This window comes from Podarcis muralis, chromosome 10 (genome assembly GCF_964188315.1).
Source record: "Podarcis muralis chromosome 10, rPodMur119.hap1.1, whole genome shotgun sequence".
Taxonomy (NCBI): Eukaryota; Metazoa; Chordata; class Lepidosauria; order Squamata; family Lacertidae; genus Podarcis; species Podarcis muralis.
In genome coordinates, this window is record NC_135664.1 from 8,903,635 (window position 1) to 8,923,849 (window position 20,215).

The 20,215-nt window shown below is 41.8% G+C and overlaps 1 protein-coding gene across 2 annotated transcripts in view; it reads left to right on the plus strand.

The window, feature by feature from the left end:
• The window catches only part of SLC2A13 (solute carrier family 2 member 13), a 99,312-nt gene extending 87,866 nt beyond the window's left edge, over positions 1 to 11,446 (plus strand). The window contains exons 9-11 of one of the 2 annotated variants that reach the window (XM_077935799.1): positions 1,309 to 1,461; positions 2,822 to 2,975; positions 6,717 to 11,446. In XM_077935799.1, coding sequence (XP_077791925.1) covers positions 1,309 to 1,461; positions 2,822 to 2,975; positions 6,717 to 6,726 — 317 coding nt within the window. In that variant the 3' untranslated portion in view covers positions 6,727 to 11,446. Of the gene's footprint in view, positions 1 to 1,308; positions 1,462 to 2,821 lie in introns of both variants that reach the window. The other variant, XM_028746467.2, reaches the window with a different exon arrangement.
• Positions 11,447 to 20,215: the final 8,769 nt, after the last annotated feature.

Genomic DNA, 20,215 nt, shown 5'->3' on the forward strand with positions numbered 1-20,215 from the left:
CCTTTATTTGAACACACTGTCTCCTTGGCCACCGGATTGAGAACCTCTGTTCTCTGACAAGAGTGGGCAGGGAGATATTGCTTTCAAATAACTGGTATAACCCAGTTCACTCACTCATTACTCCCCTCCCCCCGAGAAAGACGTCCGTGTGAGAGCCTCAGGCTCATATTGGATCAAGAACTCTCCTGGAATGTAACAACTCAACAGATTGACCTTTGCAATAATGATTAATATCATCTTGCTACTCGGCCTTTGTTTTACTATACCTTTTTAATTTTTCATATTTTTTCCCCAGTGTTACAGGAATTTCTCCCCCTTTTCCAGTTCCCTTAATGTTGCTGTTCACTTCCTTGATTTTAAATTTAAATGAAAAATCAAAGGAGGGGGATTAAGGCTACATTCTCCTGCCATTTCTGCATATTGTTAACACATTCCATACCTCATTCCTTTACTTAAAATAATCCCCCAAAAGCCCACGTATCTCTTTGCTTTTCTTGATGCCCTTGCCAGTTTCAATATCCTTCGTATATTCTTCTTGCTAAAACTATCAGCTCCATGTGCCGAGTGTCAGTGTGTTGAAGAGTTAGTCCTTTTAGCATTGTAGGAGCAAGCATTTAACTACAGTGGTACCTTGGTTTACGAACTTAATCCGTTCCGGAAGTCCGTTCTTAAACCAAAGCATTCTTAAACCAAGGCGTGCTTTCCCATAGCAGTGGGGGACTCGATTTACAAATGGAACACACTCAACAGGAAGCGAAACATGTTCTGCTTCCAAGGCAAAGTTCACAAACCAAAACACCTACTTCCAGGTTTGCAGTGTTCTTAATCCAAGTTATTCATAAACTAAGCTGTTCTTAAACCAAGGTACCACTGTACTTAAATAATTCTATGCAAATGACAATTTTCTGAACTACAGAAATAGGTACAATAAAGAGTCATCTTTCTAAGCCATACATACATACAATAATGGTTGGAATACCTCCATCTATGCATCTATAAAAACAGGTTGACTTCCGCCTTCCTCTTCCCAAAAGTATCCCTTCATTAGATCCACAGTTAGGTACAGTATTCTTCAATCTCCATTTCCTTCTGTCACTCCCAACAAACACTAGTGTGTACTGAATAATATCCCCCCCCAAGATTTAGATCTCTGAGTAACTTAATTTTTCCTCATATGGCGGCTTTCTACTGAAGTAAAATATTACTGTTCCAACATTCTGTTTGTACCCCATCCCATTTTTGAAGATCCTTTGGTATTTGATGTGAATGTTTATTAAAATTAATTTTGTGGCATGTTTCTTTTAAAAGGAATGGGACCAATGCCATGGACAGTAAATTCTGAAATATACCCCCTTTGGGCTAGAAGTACAGGAAATGCCTGTTCTTCCGGCGTGAACTGGATTTTCAACGTCCTAGTCTCACTTACATTTCTGCACACAGCTGAATATCTGACGTACTATGGTAAGAAGTGTGTTCTGTCTTAAATAGTACCAAGTTCATTGTGTTTAAGATCCTTGGAATTTTAGCTTTTCATCAGCTAAGGTCTCGATGGGCAGTTTAGCTTTCCTTTTTAAAGGCCTCTAGAAAATTTGTGTATATATTCTCTTTTCAAGACTTTGTGTTGCTAAGTTCTGTTTCTAAACAGCGTTCCCAAAGCTCTATTAGTGCTTTCAGTGGTTTGTGAGTAGTTAAACTTCCAAGTAGTAGATGTTTTGCATTTTTTAATCATTTGGCTTTAAGAACAGGGTGTGTTGCCAAGCCACCCATCACTGAGTCGTCCCGGGCCAGTTTCAGGGTTGAGAGGCCCTTGGCCACATGCTCTCTGTTGGTTCCCCAACAGTTGTGCTTGTACCCATAAATTCTAGCTCTCCCAAAACGTAATGCTTGGCTGTGTGACATTGTGGTGACAAAAACCCATGTTGGCATGGAACAGTGGAAAGTCTGGGACATTGCACTTTAGGAAAACTAAGGTGGCATCCAGGGCCTGGTGTGGAGGCTCAGCAGTTACCACCATTGACAGGGCAGCCTTGCCAGCTTCACCATGATGCCAGGACGTGTCTGGGGACACATTCCTGAGTCCTTCAAGTCATGCTGCTTGTAATCTAGCTGATAAAGGTAAAGGGACCCCTGACCATTAGGGACAGTTGTGGCCAACTCTGGGGTTGCGGTGCTCATCTCGCTTTATTGGCCGAGGGAGCCGGCGTACAGCTTCCGGGTCATGTGGCCAGCATGACTAAGCTGCTTCTGGAAAACCAGAGCAGCACATGGAAACGCCGTTTACCTTCCCGCCGGAGAGGTACCTATTTATCTACTTGCACTTTGATGTGCTTTTGAACTGCTAGGTTGGCAGGAGCAGGGACCGAGCAATGGAAGCTCACCCCGTCGTGGGGATTCGAACCGCCAACCTTCTGATCGGCAAGTCCTAGGCTCTGTGCTTTAACCCACAGCATCACCCACATCCCATAATCTAGCTGATAGCGTTGCCCTTTTCCCAAAAACCCATATTACTGAGTTCCTCCAGTCTCTCTCTGTGGTAACTTGCATTCTTTAGCAAGTCTCTTTACTAAAGAAATTTTAAATGAGATTTGAGTGTTATTGGGACGCCATCATGGTTTTGCAAAAATTAAATATTTGGAATCTTGACCAATATAATTATTTGAATGCATATTAAAATAATTATTTCTTTCTGAAACCTTCATTTTAACTTTGCAAAGATATATAGTAGATATTTTATTGTTGTGACCTTGTATTTTGTTTTAGAGGAAAACTTTCTATTAACTCTGTGTCTGGGGGGTTGTTTGTTTGTTTGTTTGTATTGCAGGAGCATTCTTCCTTTATGCGGGATTTGCTTTTGTGGGACTCATTTTCCTCTACGGCTGCCTTCCTGAGACGAAAGGGAAGAAACTGGAGGAAATTGAATGCTTATTTGAGAACTCACTCTGTACATGTGGCATTTCAGATTCAGATGACGGGAGGTATATTGAATATATCCGGGTGAAGGGAAGTAATTACCATCTTTCTGACAATGATGCTTCTGATGTGGAATGATTTTCAGCTGCTGGTGTATTTAATCAAGCCGGGGTGTTGTTGTTTTTGGCAGGGGGTGGTGGTGAAGGAGCTGTTCTTGATGACCTCACTGCCCTGCTTCTGGTCTGGTTCTCCTTTCTACTGTCTTACCCAGCTTCACTTTCCTGTTCCAAACCATGTCATTTGAGACGAATACAGCAAAACAGGACATTGATCTTTCAATTAGTCAAAATGGGACAATTGTGAGGGGGAGGGAATTATTCTGGGAGGATACAAACATTCCAGGTTGGGTATGACGATACCCAACTCAATTGATGATATACCATGCATTTTTGTCCCACTTGAAAAAAGTGAAAAAGAACAGCTAGTCAGAAACCAAATGAATCATTAAAGTACGGTTACCTGGCAACCGAGGGTTGATACAAAAGTGCTCAGCCTCTTACAAAACAAGCGGGAGAGAGAGAGAGAGAGAAATCGACTGCCTGCTGTGGAAATTGTAATTTAATATTATTACCGTATTTTTTGCACCATAACACTCACTTTTTTCCTCCTAGAAAGTAAGGGGAAATGTCTGTGCGTGTTATGGAGCGAATGCCTGCGGGTGGCGGAGGGGATCTGCTGCAGTCGTGAGCAGAGGATCCATGGTTCCCCTTCCTTCCCTCCTCCGTGGCTCGCTTTGAAACAGCAAAGCGGGAGAAGAGCCCCGGAGTGGGGAGGAGAGAGGGACAGAGAGCCTGCTTCTTTAAAGGAGCAAAGCGGGAGGGGAGAGGAGCCTTCTCCCCTTATACCCCTCTTCTTCATTATTAGCAGCATCCTTCTCCACCCACCCCACGCGTGTTCCTTGTCCCTTGAGTGCTTTTCCTTCCCTCCCCACTTAAAACGTGGTTACAAAGCACGGATCCACATGGATCCTCAGGATTTTTGCACTGGGTCACCCCAAATTCACCATCAGATCACATAGCATGTCCATGGCTACATCTTGCACCAAAAAAATCACGCACCCACTGTTGCCTGGGGCCGCAGTGGTGCAAAAACGTGATTCCAAAGCATGGATCCACATGGATCCTTAGGATTTTTGCATTGGGCTACTCCAAACTCACTGTCAGATCACATGTCTGTGGCCACAGCATGAACCACAAAAATTATATATCCACTGTTTCGTTTAGAATATTTTTTTTCTTGTTTTCCTCCTCTAAAAACTACATGCGCGTTATGGTCTGGTGCGTGTTATAGAGCGAAAAATACGGTACTTCTTTCAAAAGTAGATTAATTTGTATGCAAGGAGAAGGCAGGGTGTTGCAGCCCTTTGGGTTGCTTCCTTCCTTCCTTTGGGCGTGCCTATCTTTGTAATAACTTGCCACTGTTTTATGACCATTGCTCTGCACAAGGGACCCCCGAGAACAGCCACAGGGCGGGTCTGCAGAGAATTTTGGCGCTGGTTTTTAGCATTCTCTCTTGGGTGGTGTTGTGGGTGGTTGCTTGAAACACAGCTGCACGCGAGCAATTCTGGGTAGCAGTCTGTTTTGTTCAACAGCAGATCCATGCTCATTGCTTCCTTGAACCTGGTAAAATTTGACAAAAGCTGATCCCTTCATGAAGCCACTTCTCCTGTATGAAGCTATGGGTGAGCTAGAACTTCTACCATAAAAAGGGTGAGGGGGCAGATACACAGAGCTTCCTAACGCCCATTTATTTCCCCTTATTCTGCCCTCCCCAAAGAATGGAAAGCACCATTGGAGCAACTAATGTTCATCTCTATTCCCCTCCAAAAGATCAAACAAACAGGCAGGACCTGTGCACAGGAAACTTTCCATTAACTTGGTTGAGCACCTTTTATTGAATGAAACTTACTCATGGCTAAACACTGCAGAAGACTCTTGGCCATTGAGGAAAGCGTGGTTGGTAATATAGTTCTGGATTAAATACTGTGTGGAACCTTCACTTCCAGCTAAACACAGAAAAGTAAAAACGAAAGGGCTCTAGTACAGAACACTCTGAAGCCTACATCAGGAGTGGGGGTCCTGTGGCCCTCGGGATGCTGTTGAACATAAATTCCCATCAGCTCCAGCCAGCATGGCCAGTGGTCAGAAATGGTGGTAGTTGGTAGTTGTAGTCCCAACAACTCCTGGAAGGTCACAAAGTTCTCCTACCCCCTCCTGCATATAATTGTATACCTAAGGAAAAGGTGGTTCTGCAGAAGAACTAGAAGTTAAAAGCACATGTCTAGGTTAGCAACTAAGTGACACGGGTGGCGCTGTGGGTTAAACCACAGAGCCTAGGGCTTGCCGATCAGAAGGTCGGCGGTTTGAATCCCCGCGACGGGGTGAGCTCCCGTTGCTCGGTCCCTGCTCCTGCCAACCTAGTGGTTCGAAAGCACCTCAAAGTGCAAGTAGATAAATAGGTACCGCTCCAGCGGGAAGGTAAACGGCGTTTCCGTGTGCTGCTCTGGTTCGCCAGAAGCGCCTTAGTCATGCTGGCCACATGACCCAGAAGCTGTATGCCGGCTCCCACGGCCAATAAAGCGAGATGAGCGCCGCAACCCCAGAGTCGGCCACGACTGGAGCTAATGGTCAGGGGTCCCTTTACCTTTACCTAGGTTAGCAACTGCACTAATCAAAGAGTTAGTGCTGCCATCAAATTTCTGCTGTGTTGAATGGGTGTCTCCTGCCCCTTCTGATTCTGCTTCCTTTGGATAGTATTTGGCTCAGGAGACTTTTGGGATTTTTAAAAAACCAGTTAAGGGGATAATATTATAGATCTGTAGTTTATAGCCTCTTCCAAATTGCATTTAAGGCATATGCATCCTCCTTTGTGACTGGGAGAAAGGAAATAAGAATTTCCTTCAGCAAAAGATACCTTTAAAATGCAAATTAATCATTCATTTTTAAGTGCTGCTTGTAAAACCCACATTTGAAAAGCTGTTTGGGAGGTTTGGCATGAGAGTGACCCCAAAGAGGACTTGCATTCCCACTGGCTCTTTCTGCTAAACATCCACCTGCCCTTTTAACCTTTTGAAGTTTCAGGCAGGGAACTGATGGAAAGGAAGCGCTGTCTTTCTCAAGGCTCCGATGTGTAGAGCTTCACCTTTTCAAGCTAGCTGCTCTCTTTCCAGAACAATCCCACATTTTCCACATCCACCGTTCAACTTTGAAATAAATGGTTCCATAAAACGAACAGTGTTGCCTTAAAATGGGTTTAATCTGCACCTGCCTTTTAAAAATGGGCAAATACACCAAACCGGTCTGCTTTTATGATAAAACTGGTTTCTGCCTGCCCCTTAAACATTCTCTTGGAATTGGTTGCAATGACCAATAAAGTCCAGTGATAATGAAGTCTGTGCCAAAATGCTGCCTTTAATAGGGCCAGTCCTTAAATATGCCTTCACTGGTTTTCCTGCCTAAAGCCTTAATTGAGGGGAAATGTGTGAAAGGTATGCCCAGGAGGAGATTTCAAACTGATCTCAGAAATTTGCAGGGTTGGGACTTAAAGCCACATAGGATATGGGTGTTTAATTGGTGATCTATTCGTCTTCTGTGGCTCTGGTTATCTGCTTTGAGACAATAAAAATTGCTCCTTGCTCTCCCAATCAGATCAAAAGACGATTGCTCTAGACAGAACCTTGTCACAAGCCCATGTGTTGAGCATTGCAAATAGTGTTCCCATTTATATTAACTTTCTTATTTTCCCAGACTGCGCTGACGTCTTTATCAACGGAAAAGCATTAGCCAGCATTTTGGTTCTTTGACATTCTCTCAAATGACGTTCAGCCATCCGCCATCCTCATCTCTTTTTCTGAAACATATTTTATCTTCTTAGGGAGTATATTTTTTTAAAGCCAGGCCTGACATTTCCCCCCTCTCTCTACCTGTTAGAGGCCGAAAGCAGTATATTTGAGCTCACTAACAAGAGCACAAAATCCACAGTCACCTTTTCCCCATTGCTTTATTTTCCCTTCTGGACACGCTGGCATAAGTCTTCCTTTTGATGTTGCTTTATGCTGTAATAATGCCTTAGTCACAGTACCAAGAATTACTTATAATAACAATGAATCGAATGTTACTTGAAAAAGTCCTACAAAATTGGGGTTTTTATTTTTGGAATCTGTGAATGTTTATAATCAAAGAGTAAAGGGGAAATGTTTCTATTTTACAGCATATTTTTGTTTATATTTTACATCTTAACTTTGTCAGAAAAGCCTAGTTTTAATATTCGAGATACAGCTATTTAATTACAATAGATGATATGTAGTTTAGCCCTACTCAAGAGTAGACCCATTGAAATCGGTGGACATCACTTAAGTATGACTAATGTTGAATGTTCTCCAATGTAGCAGGCCCATCTCTTCTACTAGGACTTTTATTTGTAACAGAACATGGACAGCATACCTAAGCACAACACTTATATTCAAACTTTCTAATGCCCACATGTTTCTCTAGGTCTGTTCGATTCAGATCTATTGTGCTTCAGGTCAGTTAGTAGTTTCAGATATGGTGTATTTGAGAAATCTTAAAATACCTCTTCTAAGAACTCATCTTAGCTTAGCAAAAGCAATCTGCAGATGGACGGAGGCTTCCAGTCCAAGGATCAGGTCCTTTGGGCACAAAAATTTGCAGTGCAGGATTGGAGTGGTGGCATCTGTCTACACCTAGGTTTGTGTGTGCAATGGACCATACCAGTTTGGGTCCAAGGGAGCACATTTGATAGGGCAGATGATTGGTACTATCAGAGCTCAATATGCTCACCATCTTATGGCTCTAATTACCTGCTTTGGGACAAGAACACTTATTGGTTGCTTGTCTGATTGAATCAGAAGGTGATTGCTCTAAATAGATGTTTGTCACAAACCATGCAGCCCGCTCTGGGATGATCTAAAATAGCACACTGTTGTTACAAACACACCTTTGGAAAATAATGATAATTCAGGATTGTTGGTTAATTCTGTCTCTCCCTCTCTCGCCCCAGTTTATCCATATCTTCTATTTTGTTCAACATTCAGGTAGATTTTGATTTGTCTCATAGTATGATAGAATGGTATAGAAGGGACCACGTGGGTCATCTAGTCCAACCCCCCTGCAATACACGAATATTTTACCCAATATGGGGCTCAAACCCACGACCTGAGATTAAGAGTCCCATGCCCTACTGATTTAGCCAAGTAGAAAATATTCATTTATTTTCTGTTATACATTCTCTCCCCCCCTTAAGTTATTAAGCATGAGTAAATAGGGTGAGTTCTTAGGAACTTAATAAAAACAAGTAGCCTTGCTTGTTATATGCGCACCAGACTTAATTTCCATAACTTTTATTGTCCTGTGAATTATAGTGAAAGCACTGTTACAAGCAAAATGAGAGCAGGAGATCATGTAGAATTTATTTTGAAGGAAGCTAGGAATGGGAAGTCAATATGTTTTTAATATCTAAGACCACTGAGGGAAATGCCAAGCAAACAGGTTATGATTGAGGCCCACCATTAGTAACGATGAGGTGTTGTCGTTGAGAATTCTGTAAAGATTAAAGAACATTAAGTGGGTTTGGAATGTATTCAGTAAATATACCAAACTAGTAGACTCTGTCCCATTCAACATAGAAAGCTTTGTACAAGGATGCATTCCATCTCAGACATAGAGCAGCTCGCCTATATAGGACCAAAAAGAGGGATCTCAAAGCAGGCATTGGGAAAGAGTTGCCAACTTAGTGCCAGTAGGTGCCAGTTCATCCTCCAGTACTTCCTATGGTGACCTCAGAAATCCACAAGACACCAGAAACTGTTGGCTGTTTTTGCTCTGTTCCTGTTTGCACTGGCTCGGCCCTTCCTATATTGAACATGCCCCTTTAAACATGGTCCTGTAAACATGCCCACGTTTCATTGGATGCCAGGACAACCCACTCTCCCATCTGTTCAGAACAGAAACAGAAATTCTTGGTGAGTGAGTGCAGTAGTAGCTGATGCTGATGCCCTTTTCACCATTGAATGCCCTCACCATTTTCTGGTCCCACATCTCAGACATGTGGCATCCATTATGCCATGTCCCCACGGTAGCCATTTGTGCCTGCTGCCCGTGGCACCTTCTCAAAACTCCAAGAATGCCCACTGGCCCAGAAAGCTTGGTGGCTCCTGGTTGAGAAATTTACAGACTGCATATAAGCATATAGCCAACATACATGCCAAGCATTGTGCACCAAGAAGAACTGTGTTGGCTTAAACTAGGGGTGGCATCACATTTCAGAATTGGATGGATTCAGAAGAGTGTGCCCATTTAAAAATAAATAAAGGAGCACCATTAATTACAGCGGAAGCCCATATTTGGCCTGATGGTTGTTTGAACTCCAGCTACCAATTTCCCTCTCCCCTTTCTGAAATCTATCTAGTGGGAGATCGTTTCAAGGCATGTCAAAGGGCCAGCTTGTAACTTCCCAGTGTCTCATAATGCAACATAATGTGCATGCTTCTGGATCCGTTGCTTCTGGATCTGTGAGTTTTTATTTTGACGTCTTCTCAGCTCACTCAATTCAGATTGAAGGAATTAAAATTCTCAGTGGCAGTAGAAGGGGGGTGAAGAGTGTCCATTGTGTCACCAGTAATCATGGGGACCTAAAAGCTGAACTGTCCACCAACCCCAGCTTGGACTTCGAAAGGCTAGACTTGTTTTTGAGCTAGGTCCACGGCGACAAGGTATGTTCACCCAGTACTAGCTCAAAACGAGTGATTCAGAAGTTACTGCAACTTTGGTTGCATTCTATAGATATGAGCCCATGGATGTTTTTGTACATCTTCCGTTTGACTTGATGGCCCTTCATAGGAGAAGCTCCCAGTGGACTGTGCCCGTGGTTATCGCTAAATGTCAAATGTGTTTCCCGGTAGTCCTTAAAACTTCTAGAAACGTGAGAGAAGCTGCAATGAAATCAGTATTTGAAAAATTAATGTGAAGATAAATTATCTGAGTAGCACTTTAATCAATTGATTTGTGCGTTTTTCTTTCTTTTGCCTCTTTTCTGGATGTGCATCAGGCCAGAAGCAGTGAGGCTACAATATGTGTTTTATGGGTTTGGTTTTTTTAATTAAAACGTGTGTTATTGCGGGTAACTTTGACAGCTTAAATGTAGCTACTGATGACAAAATAATCCTGAATTATTCTTTGGATTTAAACAAGTGACATTTTTTTTCCTTGCAAAATTGTTGTTTTCTATAAATAGCCTTGTGTACAGCTACCATTTGGTGTAACCTAGAATGGTTTCAGTTGAGATAATGTTTTCAAGGTAAGAAGTCAGCAAAGTATATTCTTCTCGGTAAAAATGGCTCCAGTACTGGAGAGTAAATTATTTAAAGGTAATTACATAGATTTAAAAATAAGAAAAATATTGGGGAGTTATTTATTTTGTGTATTTTCATATAGAGAAAGGTTTTTAATGTGCCAATAATAATCACTGTGGTGTTTTGTAACAAAGTGCTAATGTTGTTCCAAGTACTGTATATGAAAATATTTTAGCCAACAGATTTGTTAGTACAATATGAAAACATATTTCCTAATCTGACTTGCATCTCTTGAAATCAAAGCAGTTAAAATGAGTGTAAGAAACTAGTTTCTATAAATTTTTGTATGTAATAAATATAAACTATATTACATTCAGGAACTGGGCATGTGTAACTATAAAGCTTTACATATAAATATATAATGTTGGAGTACGTATATTCTTTGGGTCTTTTCCAAATGGATGTTGACATTTTATTTTATTTTATGTAACATACCAAAGAAGGGAAGTAGATGTTTTCTACTTCAAGGGTCACATGGATTGATATAAAAGAGAAAAAAATCTGTATTAGAGCCTCTGTCCTGGAACATGTTTAAGTACATGATTGATACTGGACTGTATTGTTTTATGTTTGTTTTTTAAAGTTCCCGGCACTTAGAAAGCTAGATGTCAGGGGTTTTCTTTTTATGGAAGAAAATTTAGTTATACATTTGTCTCACCTCTCCTGCTGCAGAATATTCAGTCATATTTCTCCCATATCTCTCCACCGATCCGCCGCCCAAGTCTGAAGTGGCGTTGTCCAAAAGCATTTGTTTTCACATGCAGGTGATTTTTAGGCAAACACCTCGCCGTGTGAAATTTGGCTGGTGAAATAACACGTGAGGAGTTCTGCCTGTCACATCAGAAAGGCATGTATTGAATCAGTCATCCTCCCCTCCCTCCACATTCAACATAATGCCGTTCTGTTGCTCAACCAACCAAGCCTATAATGTATAAAAAGTGGTGTAAATTTTATGACAATGTCGTGCTACACAGCTGAATGTTTTTATGTTCAAATTACCCTCCTGAAAGTTCAGTGTCTCTCTACATAAGAATAAATATCTTTATTAAAGAATTGTCTGACAATTGTAAATGAACAAAAATAAAGGTGAGGCACTTGATTACAAAACCTTTCTTGGGGTTTTATTTGTACTTGACAGAGTTTGAAAGAACACTGTCAAGAAACCGCTGTGAGAGAACCTAATAAGGAATTGTGTGAATATATTTTGCAAAATGACACCTGCCTCTCCTAAGTGGTAGTAAAATTCATAGGAGGCTAAACTCCTGAAGTCTTGCTGAATGATGCTGCATAAAAGTTCTAATTCCAATATGATGTCAACCAGTCTCAGATTTTGCCTTCATTCAGCAAGCTTTAAACAGTCATACCCAGGAAAATGGTGCTATGGGCTCCTTGAGTTGTAAACTTTCCTTCAGTGAACACCCTTAACTTTAGAGCCCAAGGTAACTTAGCTATGGTCTGAAACTAACTTTTTCTCTGCTCCGAAACAACCCCGAAAAAGAGACCCCTTTTCATGTGAAAAGGTCACTTTTGAAGCACTTTTTGATTTTATGGCAATTAAACTGATAAATGTCAAGAGACGTCATAAAATCCATAGTGATCTATGTAGCATTTGGTCATTTGTTAACTTTGACCTATTAAAGGCTGCCTTTAGTGTCAAAAGTTAACACTATGCTTCGATTAAAACCAACCACAAATTGTGACTGTGAAAAGCAAAATACTCTGCTTTTTAAGGCAGCTGGTATAGAATTTGAATGTCTGTTTATTTATTTTTTAACAACCGCCTTAGCTAGGAAGTTTTCTCTACTCAGACACCCACCTAGACTTTAAAATTGCAAATGGGTATCTGAGGCCTACAGCTGTGTATGCTAATTTGGACAAGAAATGGCATTTCTCATATAATCCTCAGATCTTTACCCAGAAGGCAGCAAGTTTTAATGTCGTCATATGGTAAAACATTAGGCCTCCCCCTTGTTTCTCAAGGCGTACCGTAAGTGAACACAAGTGGAACTAAAATACCTATGTGAAAACTGCATGAAGATATTGCTGAGAAGCGATCCTTCTTAATAGTGTCGAGATCCAAAGGCTGAGGGTTTGGCCATGACGGTGATTTTTATTTTGATCTGCCGGGAGGTCGTGCCATGCAGACTGCTTTTCAAGGTTTGCCATGAGGAAGATCTGCATGAAGCATAGCTGTCAACTTACAGATTTGAAAATAAGGGACCAGCAGCCTTGAAAATAAGGGAGCAGCAGCCAAAATAAGGGACCTGCAGCCTCACCTGTTCCAGGCACTCCAGTCTTCCTGTCCTCCTGCAGTCTGGTCAAACTCATGCTGGTAGCTTAGAGAACACTGTCCAACCAACTTTGTAGCCAGAGGTTCAACTGAATAGAATCTGAATCACATGCACCACAAGGCCTATGCAGCCTCAACTTAAGATGGCTCCCCAGCCTGGCTTTGCACTGCAAAGTTTGCAGCAGCACGTGCAACAAAATGGCATCCAGCATTCAAAAAACCCCTCAGCTTGCATTAACTAGCCACACACAAGGCATGCAAGCTCCACCCCCAGTCGTTCTTAGACTTCTTATTGGGTGAGCAACACAGCCAAGCAACACAGTTGGAGCCTCCGGCAGGGAGGGAGGGAGAGGAGCTGCTTCCTTTGAAATTTAAGGGACATCATTTAAGGGACATCCATCAATAAGGGACAGCAGCGGGACATGGCACTGGAATAAGGGGCTGTCCCTTCAAATAAGGGACACTTGACACCTATGGCATGAAGAACTTGAGATCCAAAGCTTTCTGGGTGTGCGGAAAGTGGTTGCACAGCTCTTTGGATCCAGGCCTCAACTTAAAGATAATAACTGCCCGTCCTGCGGATCTGCAGTCTAAACGCAGTAGACTTGATGATTTTGCATCTTCCCTGAATGCCACCGATGCAAGATGACAGCGAAACCTTTTTCTGCGTGGGCGCGAGTACCTCTTCCCCTCCTGCTATTCCCTGGTGCTTTGACGCAATCCTGCCTAATGAATTTGCCGGGGAGGGGGGGGGGTATGTTGTGTGCTGTGTAGTGGCATCAAAGCAAAGTCACAAGTCAGCAGCACCTGCTGCTTGCTTATTACTTGGAAAAGACGGGAGTCGTCAGAGATAACATAAAAGTAGCCGCAACGGAGTAAGCAATTTTCTTATGAGCTAGAGAGGAAGATGGCTTATGCCCCCTGCTTGATAGCTTTTAAATAAAACTTCCCTGTGGGGTCAGAAATCATTACTACCTATCTGATTCGTTGGGAAAACGCAAAAGCTTTAGATCTGGAGATGGAGAGCCCAAAGAGTGATTGTCTGCAACGATTCTGCTCCACTGGCTACATTCTATATCGGCAAGATTTTTTAGATTTTTGCTATTTACATATGCTTATGGTGAGCAAGCAGGCATCTCGGCAGAATGCAGCTGCTGCCACAAAATTCAGATTAATCTGGACAAGGGGATGCAGACTCAGGTATCCTAGGAAACAGCAGCTGGAATTTCCGTTGCCTTCATATAGGCTCTACAGTTGATGTCTCCTTGTGGATGGGCGTGCATCAATAAAATATGAATGAAGCGGGTTGGTGACTTTGGTTACGCGGTGCCACATACAGCGTGGTCACAGACGCCAGATTCCATGTGACAATCAGCCTTTTTTCTCTGCAATGTGCATCACTGGTGAAAACATTGATCAAGGGTGACCTTATGAGGTCACTGAGGTCTACCCTTCTGACAGTGTTCGTACGGCTACTTCGCATATTATCCAACGTGAGCATATTTATCTAGCAGAGACGCACTGCTAATCACAGTTCCTTGGAATATGGAAATGTTCAGAGGGCCTTCTCGGTGGTGGCGCCTGGTCTGTGGAACGCCTTCCCATCAGATGTCCAGGAAATAAACAACTCTCTGACTTTTAGAAGGCATCTGAAGGCAACCCTGTAGAGGGAAGTATTTAAACGTTTGACGTCTTACTGCGTTTGATGTTTTAATTTGCTGGAGGCTGCCCAGGGTGGCAGGGGCAGCCCAGTCAGATGGGTGGCGTATAAATCAATTCTTGCTATTAATTGTTATTATTAATATTATTAGCCAGTGTAATACATATTTCAAACTGCTTTCTAGCGAACAAAAGTAGTATTTAAATATGGAATAACATAACCGAGCACTGGTCGCTTTTACTCCAATGGTGTCTTGCATACATTTTGAAATAATTGTTGTATAAATAGCATTGTCTACGGCACAGCAAAAATCCCTGCCTCAAGCAATTTACAATCTTAGTCTGCAATCCTAAACGCACTTACTAGGGAGAATGCCTCGTTGAACTCAGGAGGACTTACTCCTGAGTAAACGTGCTTAGGATTGCACGAAAGGCTATGCTAAAACCCTTCATAAGATTGCTAGCCCTCTATATGAGCAGGTGGATTTTTGAAGGTAACTGTGATGGGACCACTTTATGAAACATTACTGGGAAAGAATAACTATTAAAGGTTGGATGTTGATTCTGGACCATGTGGCCATATTTGCTTGGCAGTACTATTAATTCTGTTGGAACTGACTCCTTTTTGGCAAAGGTTTGAAGGCCCTTTTTGAGGTGACGGATGTAGCTGACAAAGGAGCCTGTGTGGAATGCAGCCTGGAAATCAAATCCTCTTGCAAGCAAATTGAGTTTTGGAAATGGTTATTTAGTTAGATAGCTTCCTGCTGGAGAATCAGTGTATGTATCTGCACAACTGGACCTTGCCCTTACCAAATGCATTAGACTTCATAGTGAGATATCAAAATCCCCAAAGAGCAGAAAATCCTATTTATGTATGCAACCACAGCTGTGCAGATGTTATTGGCCAAGAGATGGAAAGAGGACAAAGAATAGCAGATTAAATTGATGGATTATGCCAAAATGGCAAAAATGACCGGAAGAGTCAGAAATCAGGAAGACCAAAATTTAAATAAGGAATAGGGAAAATTTATAATTTACCTTAAAAACCATTGTAAACAGTTAAAATCATTAGTAGGATTGGGATAACACTTGTAGTTTAATGGTGAATTTTGGATATAATGGAGATGTAAAAGATTTGGATTATTTTGTATTTATTTATTTTTTAACTGTTTTATTAAATTTGCTTAGTAATGTAACATTATTATATATATTCTATAAACAAAGAATACAAAACACAATTCATTCATACTACAATGCATACCTACATAGCATTAATATATATGGTTTCTGAAAAAGGGATTACATAACAAAATCCATTCAAAATACCATCCGGTTTGACTTTTCTCCTTTTTTTCTTTCCCCTCCCTCCCCACTCCAACCCTCCCCTCCCCGCCCCGTCAGGCCTTCCTTCTTCATATCTTTATCCATGTACACAGTCTGTTCATTCGAGCTTGTATGTTAGGGTTGGCTTCCCCTCTTTCTATCCAGTTCCTATAAAAAGCCCATTTATTTGTGATTCTTTGGCATTTGTTTCCCCACCTATCCTCCACCACTATCTGTGCAAATATTTCTGATTGTACGTATTCAAAAACATAATCATTCCATTTTTCCATATTCCATTTGGCCTTTTCTTTCCATCCCCAAAAAAGATTTGGATTATTATAAAAGATGCAGGAGGAAATGATTAATAATAGGACCCACAAAGGGGAGGGGGGAAGTCCTGGGTATTCTCTGGAAGCTTGTCTTTATGCTGTATGTTGGATATGTGAATGTAAAAATCTAATTTGAAAAACCAAATAAATATTTTTTTATAAAAAAAAATCATAGTGAGATATAAGCAGCTGAAGAACGATGAAAAGAGTTTTTCCATTAAAACCATGAAGTGCAGAATTCAGAGAACAGGTACCTAATTGAAACTACAAACAGCACAAACAAGCCTAGGATCACAGGTTTCTAAAAGGAAACATTTATTCTTGTGAAGTATCCTTATGCTGGGGCAAACAGCTGTTACCCTGCATATGGAATTTCATGGTGCCTAGTTGATAAATTCATGGTGCCTAGTTGATAAATTCATTTCTATGACCAGAAAGCCAGCTTGGCAGGTATGCTCCTCCACATTAAGAAACTTGCTCTGGCTCCTGGTAACCATGACTACAATAGTACAGCCAAAATGCAAATGAGATCATGTGATTAGGATTTCCTTGAGCCTTAGCCTTACCCATATATAACCAGCTTGATAGCTTAGCGCTGACTAAAGTAGGAATATATATATATATATATATATATATATATATATATATATATGATAAAATATGGTCAATGAAGATACATGATCTCCTATCAGAAATCAGCTGCGCTAATTAGAACTATGCTTGAAAGGTTTCTCATGTGAAAGTTACTCTGGGGTGATCTTGTCTTCCAGCCTCTAAATCCCACAAGGGTGAGACAAATACAGCGTAGAATGTTTACTAATCTTCAGTCCATGGGGCCTTTTGAAATTGGATTTCAAATGATTTGCACGTTAAGTGTTCAAGTTATTTTAGCAAGCACTCCAACAGAGTGAAAAGATCAAAGTAGGTAGCGATTGATGCACCATAGCTTATATTAAAATACATTATAAAGTATAGGTAGTGTGATTTATAAGGGCATGTTCTATGTGCCCTCCTTCAACCAAGTGAGACGTTCAATGGAAATGTTCTTTTGGGACTGAGCCTGTGGGGGAACCTGTTAACTGTTTTGCAGTGATGCACTGAAAACCAGCTGTCTCTTGAAGGGGGTGCATTCCTAAATATTTTCCATGATGAACTGCCAAAGCACTCTTGAAATGACTTAGCTATGTGGGGACTGTGCCCTGATGAAAATGTGTTTTGATTTATGTCGAGGCTGAGAAGAGAATGGATGAGCAACAGCAGTGAATCCATGTCGCAGTGCCCCGAGGTGAATTCAAAGACTGCACAAACATACACAACCAATAGATCTAAAAAGGCTTTCCTCTTCCTGCATTTGTTTTATGCAGCTTCAGCTAGTGCCACCATAGAATACCTTGTATTCTGTAACATTTGCATGGCAGGAAGAGAATACACAGGGACAGCATCTCATGTTGCACTTACAGGATGGGAAACACTTCATTTTCTGGTTCTTGGGGGACAGGGAGCGGGTGGGTGTGGGGGATTCCCTGGTCCTGAATGGGGTAACTGTGCCCCTGAAGGACCAGGTGCGCAGCCTGGGAGTCATTTTGGACTCACAGCTGCCCATGGAGGTGCAGGTTAATTCTGTGTCCAGGGCAGCTGTTTACCAGCTCCATCTGGTACGCAGGCTGAGACCCTACCTGCCCGCAGACTGTCTCGCCAGAGTGGTGCATGCTCTGGTTATCTCTCGCTTGGACTACCTCAATGCGCTCTACGTGGGGCTACCTCTGAAGGTGACCCGGAAACTGCAATTAACCCAGAATGCGGCAGCTAGAGGGCTGACGGGGAGTGGCCGCCAGGACCACATTACACCGGTTCTGAGAGCTCTGCATTGGCTCCCAGTATGTTTCCGAGCACAATTCAAAGTGTTGGTGCTGACCTTTAAATCCCTAAACGGCCTCGGTCCTGTATACCTGAAGGTGCGTCTCCACCCCCATCGTTCAGCCCGGACACTGAGATCCAGCACCAAGGGCCTTCTGGCGGTTCCCTCACTGCAAGAAGCCAAGTTACAGGGAACCAGGCAGCGGGCCTTGTCGGTAGTGGCGCCCGCCCTGTGGAACGCCCTCCCATCAGATGTCAAAGAGATAAACAACTACCTGACAGATACTCAGCCAGATAGGGGTATACATCATCATCATCATTATTATTATTATTATTATTATTATTATTATTATTATCTTACTTATCATTCACCACCCAAAGGCACAGTGACTTTGAGAAATGCTAGCTTAGAATATCTTTGCCCCCATACTATGCATTTGGACCGGAAAACCCCACCTTTTCCTTGCGGCACTCCAGCCAAACAAGTATTCCAACAAGGAACTTGAATCCCTTGATTATAAGGCTGCTGGTTGCTCAGACGAGAGAGGCAGTGCAAACCACTCCTTAGTTTTGTATTTGAAGAGATGGCTTTGTCCATGTAAGCTCAGCAAGTGGGCAAGAACAAAAATGTTGCACGTTTATTAGTAGAAAGACTTTCGGCTCACAACTTTTGGAAACAGTATTCTTAACTTCAGTAATTAGAGTTATCACATACATCCCAGTTTATATATAATATATACACTCTTCTGATGCATAATTGATACTCTTCTTTTTGCTTGCATTGCTGAAATGTGTTTATTGAATTGATTTTTATTACATAAAGGACATTTGAACTGGTTGAAATATTGGTGCTGTATGTGTGCTAGACAGCATCTGAAAAAGCAGAGACATCACCTTGCCAACAAAGGTTCGTATAGTTAAAGCTATGGTTTTCCCAGTAGTGATGTATGGAAGTGAGAGCTGGACCATAAAGAAGGCTGATCGCCAAAGAATTGATGCTTTTGAATTATGGTGCTGGAGGAGACTCTTGAGAGTCCCATGGACTGCAAGAAGATCAAACCTCTCCATTCTGAAGGAAATCAGCCCTGAGTGCTCACTGGAAGGACAGATCCTGAAGCTGAGGCTCCAATACTTTGGCCACCTCATGAGAAGAAAAGACTCCCTGGGAAAGACCCTGATGTTGGGAAAGATGGAGGGCACAAGGAGAAGGGGACGACAGAAGATGAGATGGTTGGACAGTGTTCTCGAAGCTACCTGCATGAGTTTGACCAAACTGCGGGAGGCAGTGGAAGACAGGAGTGCCTGGCGTGCTCTGGTCCATGGGGTCATGAAGAGTCAGACACGACTAAACGACTAAACAACAACGTGTGCTAGTTCTGCTAATCTGTTTGTATATATTGCCTTTCCCAAAAATGTTGAGTGCAAGGCAGTTTAGTTACTAAGACTGATGAGATTGGTAAGCCCAGAATGGACACTTAAAGCTTGCCTGCAGAAGATGGAAAGGACCAAGTAAAGAAAATAGTCTTGTGTCTTTGTTCTGGATTCTTCCTCTGCCAGCAGGTTGCTGTAGATTCTAAAAGCTCTTTCAGGTTTTAATCATGTAGGAATTATAGCACCCTGGAGCGTTCTGCAGTACAAACTCCTACTTGGCCAAAGTCTACTGGTTTGTGTGTTGCCTGTCAAGGAAAATTGTTGTTATTGTTGTTGTTTTATGTGTGGATCTGCTTCTGGTGCTTTAAGACACAGTTTGAATGCCAGAGAACACACACACACACACACACACACACACCCCTTTTACATGACAACGTCTCCTGAATGAGAACGTGCTACCAGAAGGACCCAGCTGAAGCAGGGTCAGCAAATCTTTCAACAATGCTCACGGAGAAGGGAAAAGGCACAGCATATTAACCTTCAGATAATCCCTGCCTTTCTTGCAGTACTGAAAGAACAACAGTTAATGTCTCTCTTCTGACCCAAAACATTTCCTAACAAAATGGGATCGTGGGAAATAATCAGAAGGCCAGAGTTTAAAATAAAAGTGGAGGTTCTGTTCAGCCACAGCTTGTCAGGGATGACTGACACTGATGTGGCCGTTCTGAAGCAGGGAATACAGTCAGCAGCCAATAGAGGATTTGGGTGTCTTAGCAGAGTTACGTTTCAAAGAACAGAGAGTAAAAGAAAACAATTTTATTTCAGATTGCAGATCACATAGCTACTGAATAAAATAAGAGTAAATATCAACCTTTCAGGCTCAAGAAAATCATCCAAACAAAGTAAAAGCCAATAGTGGTTAAATTAAGTTAAACAGCTGAGAAATGATGTTTTGGAATATGTTTTTTTATTTTATATACTACCATTCATAATGTTTATGCAATAGCAGATTACAATGAAGTAACTTTGGTTAACAGTTCTAATTGC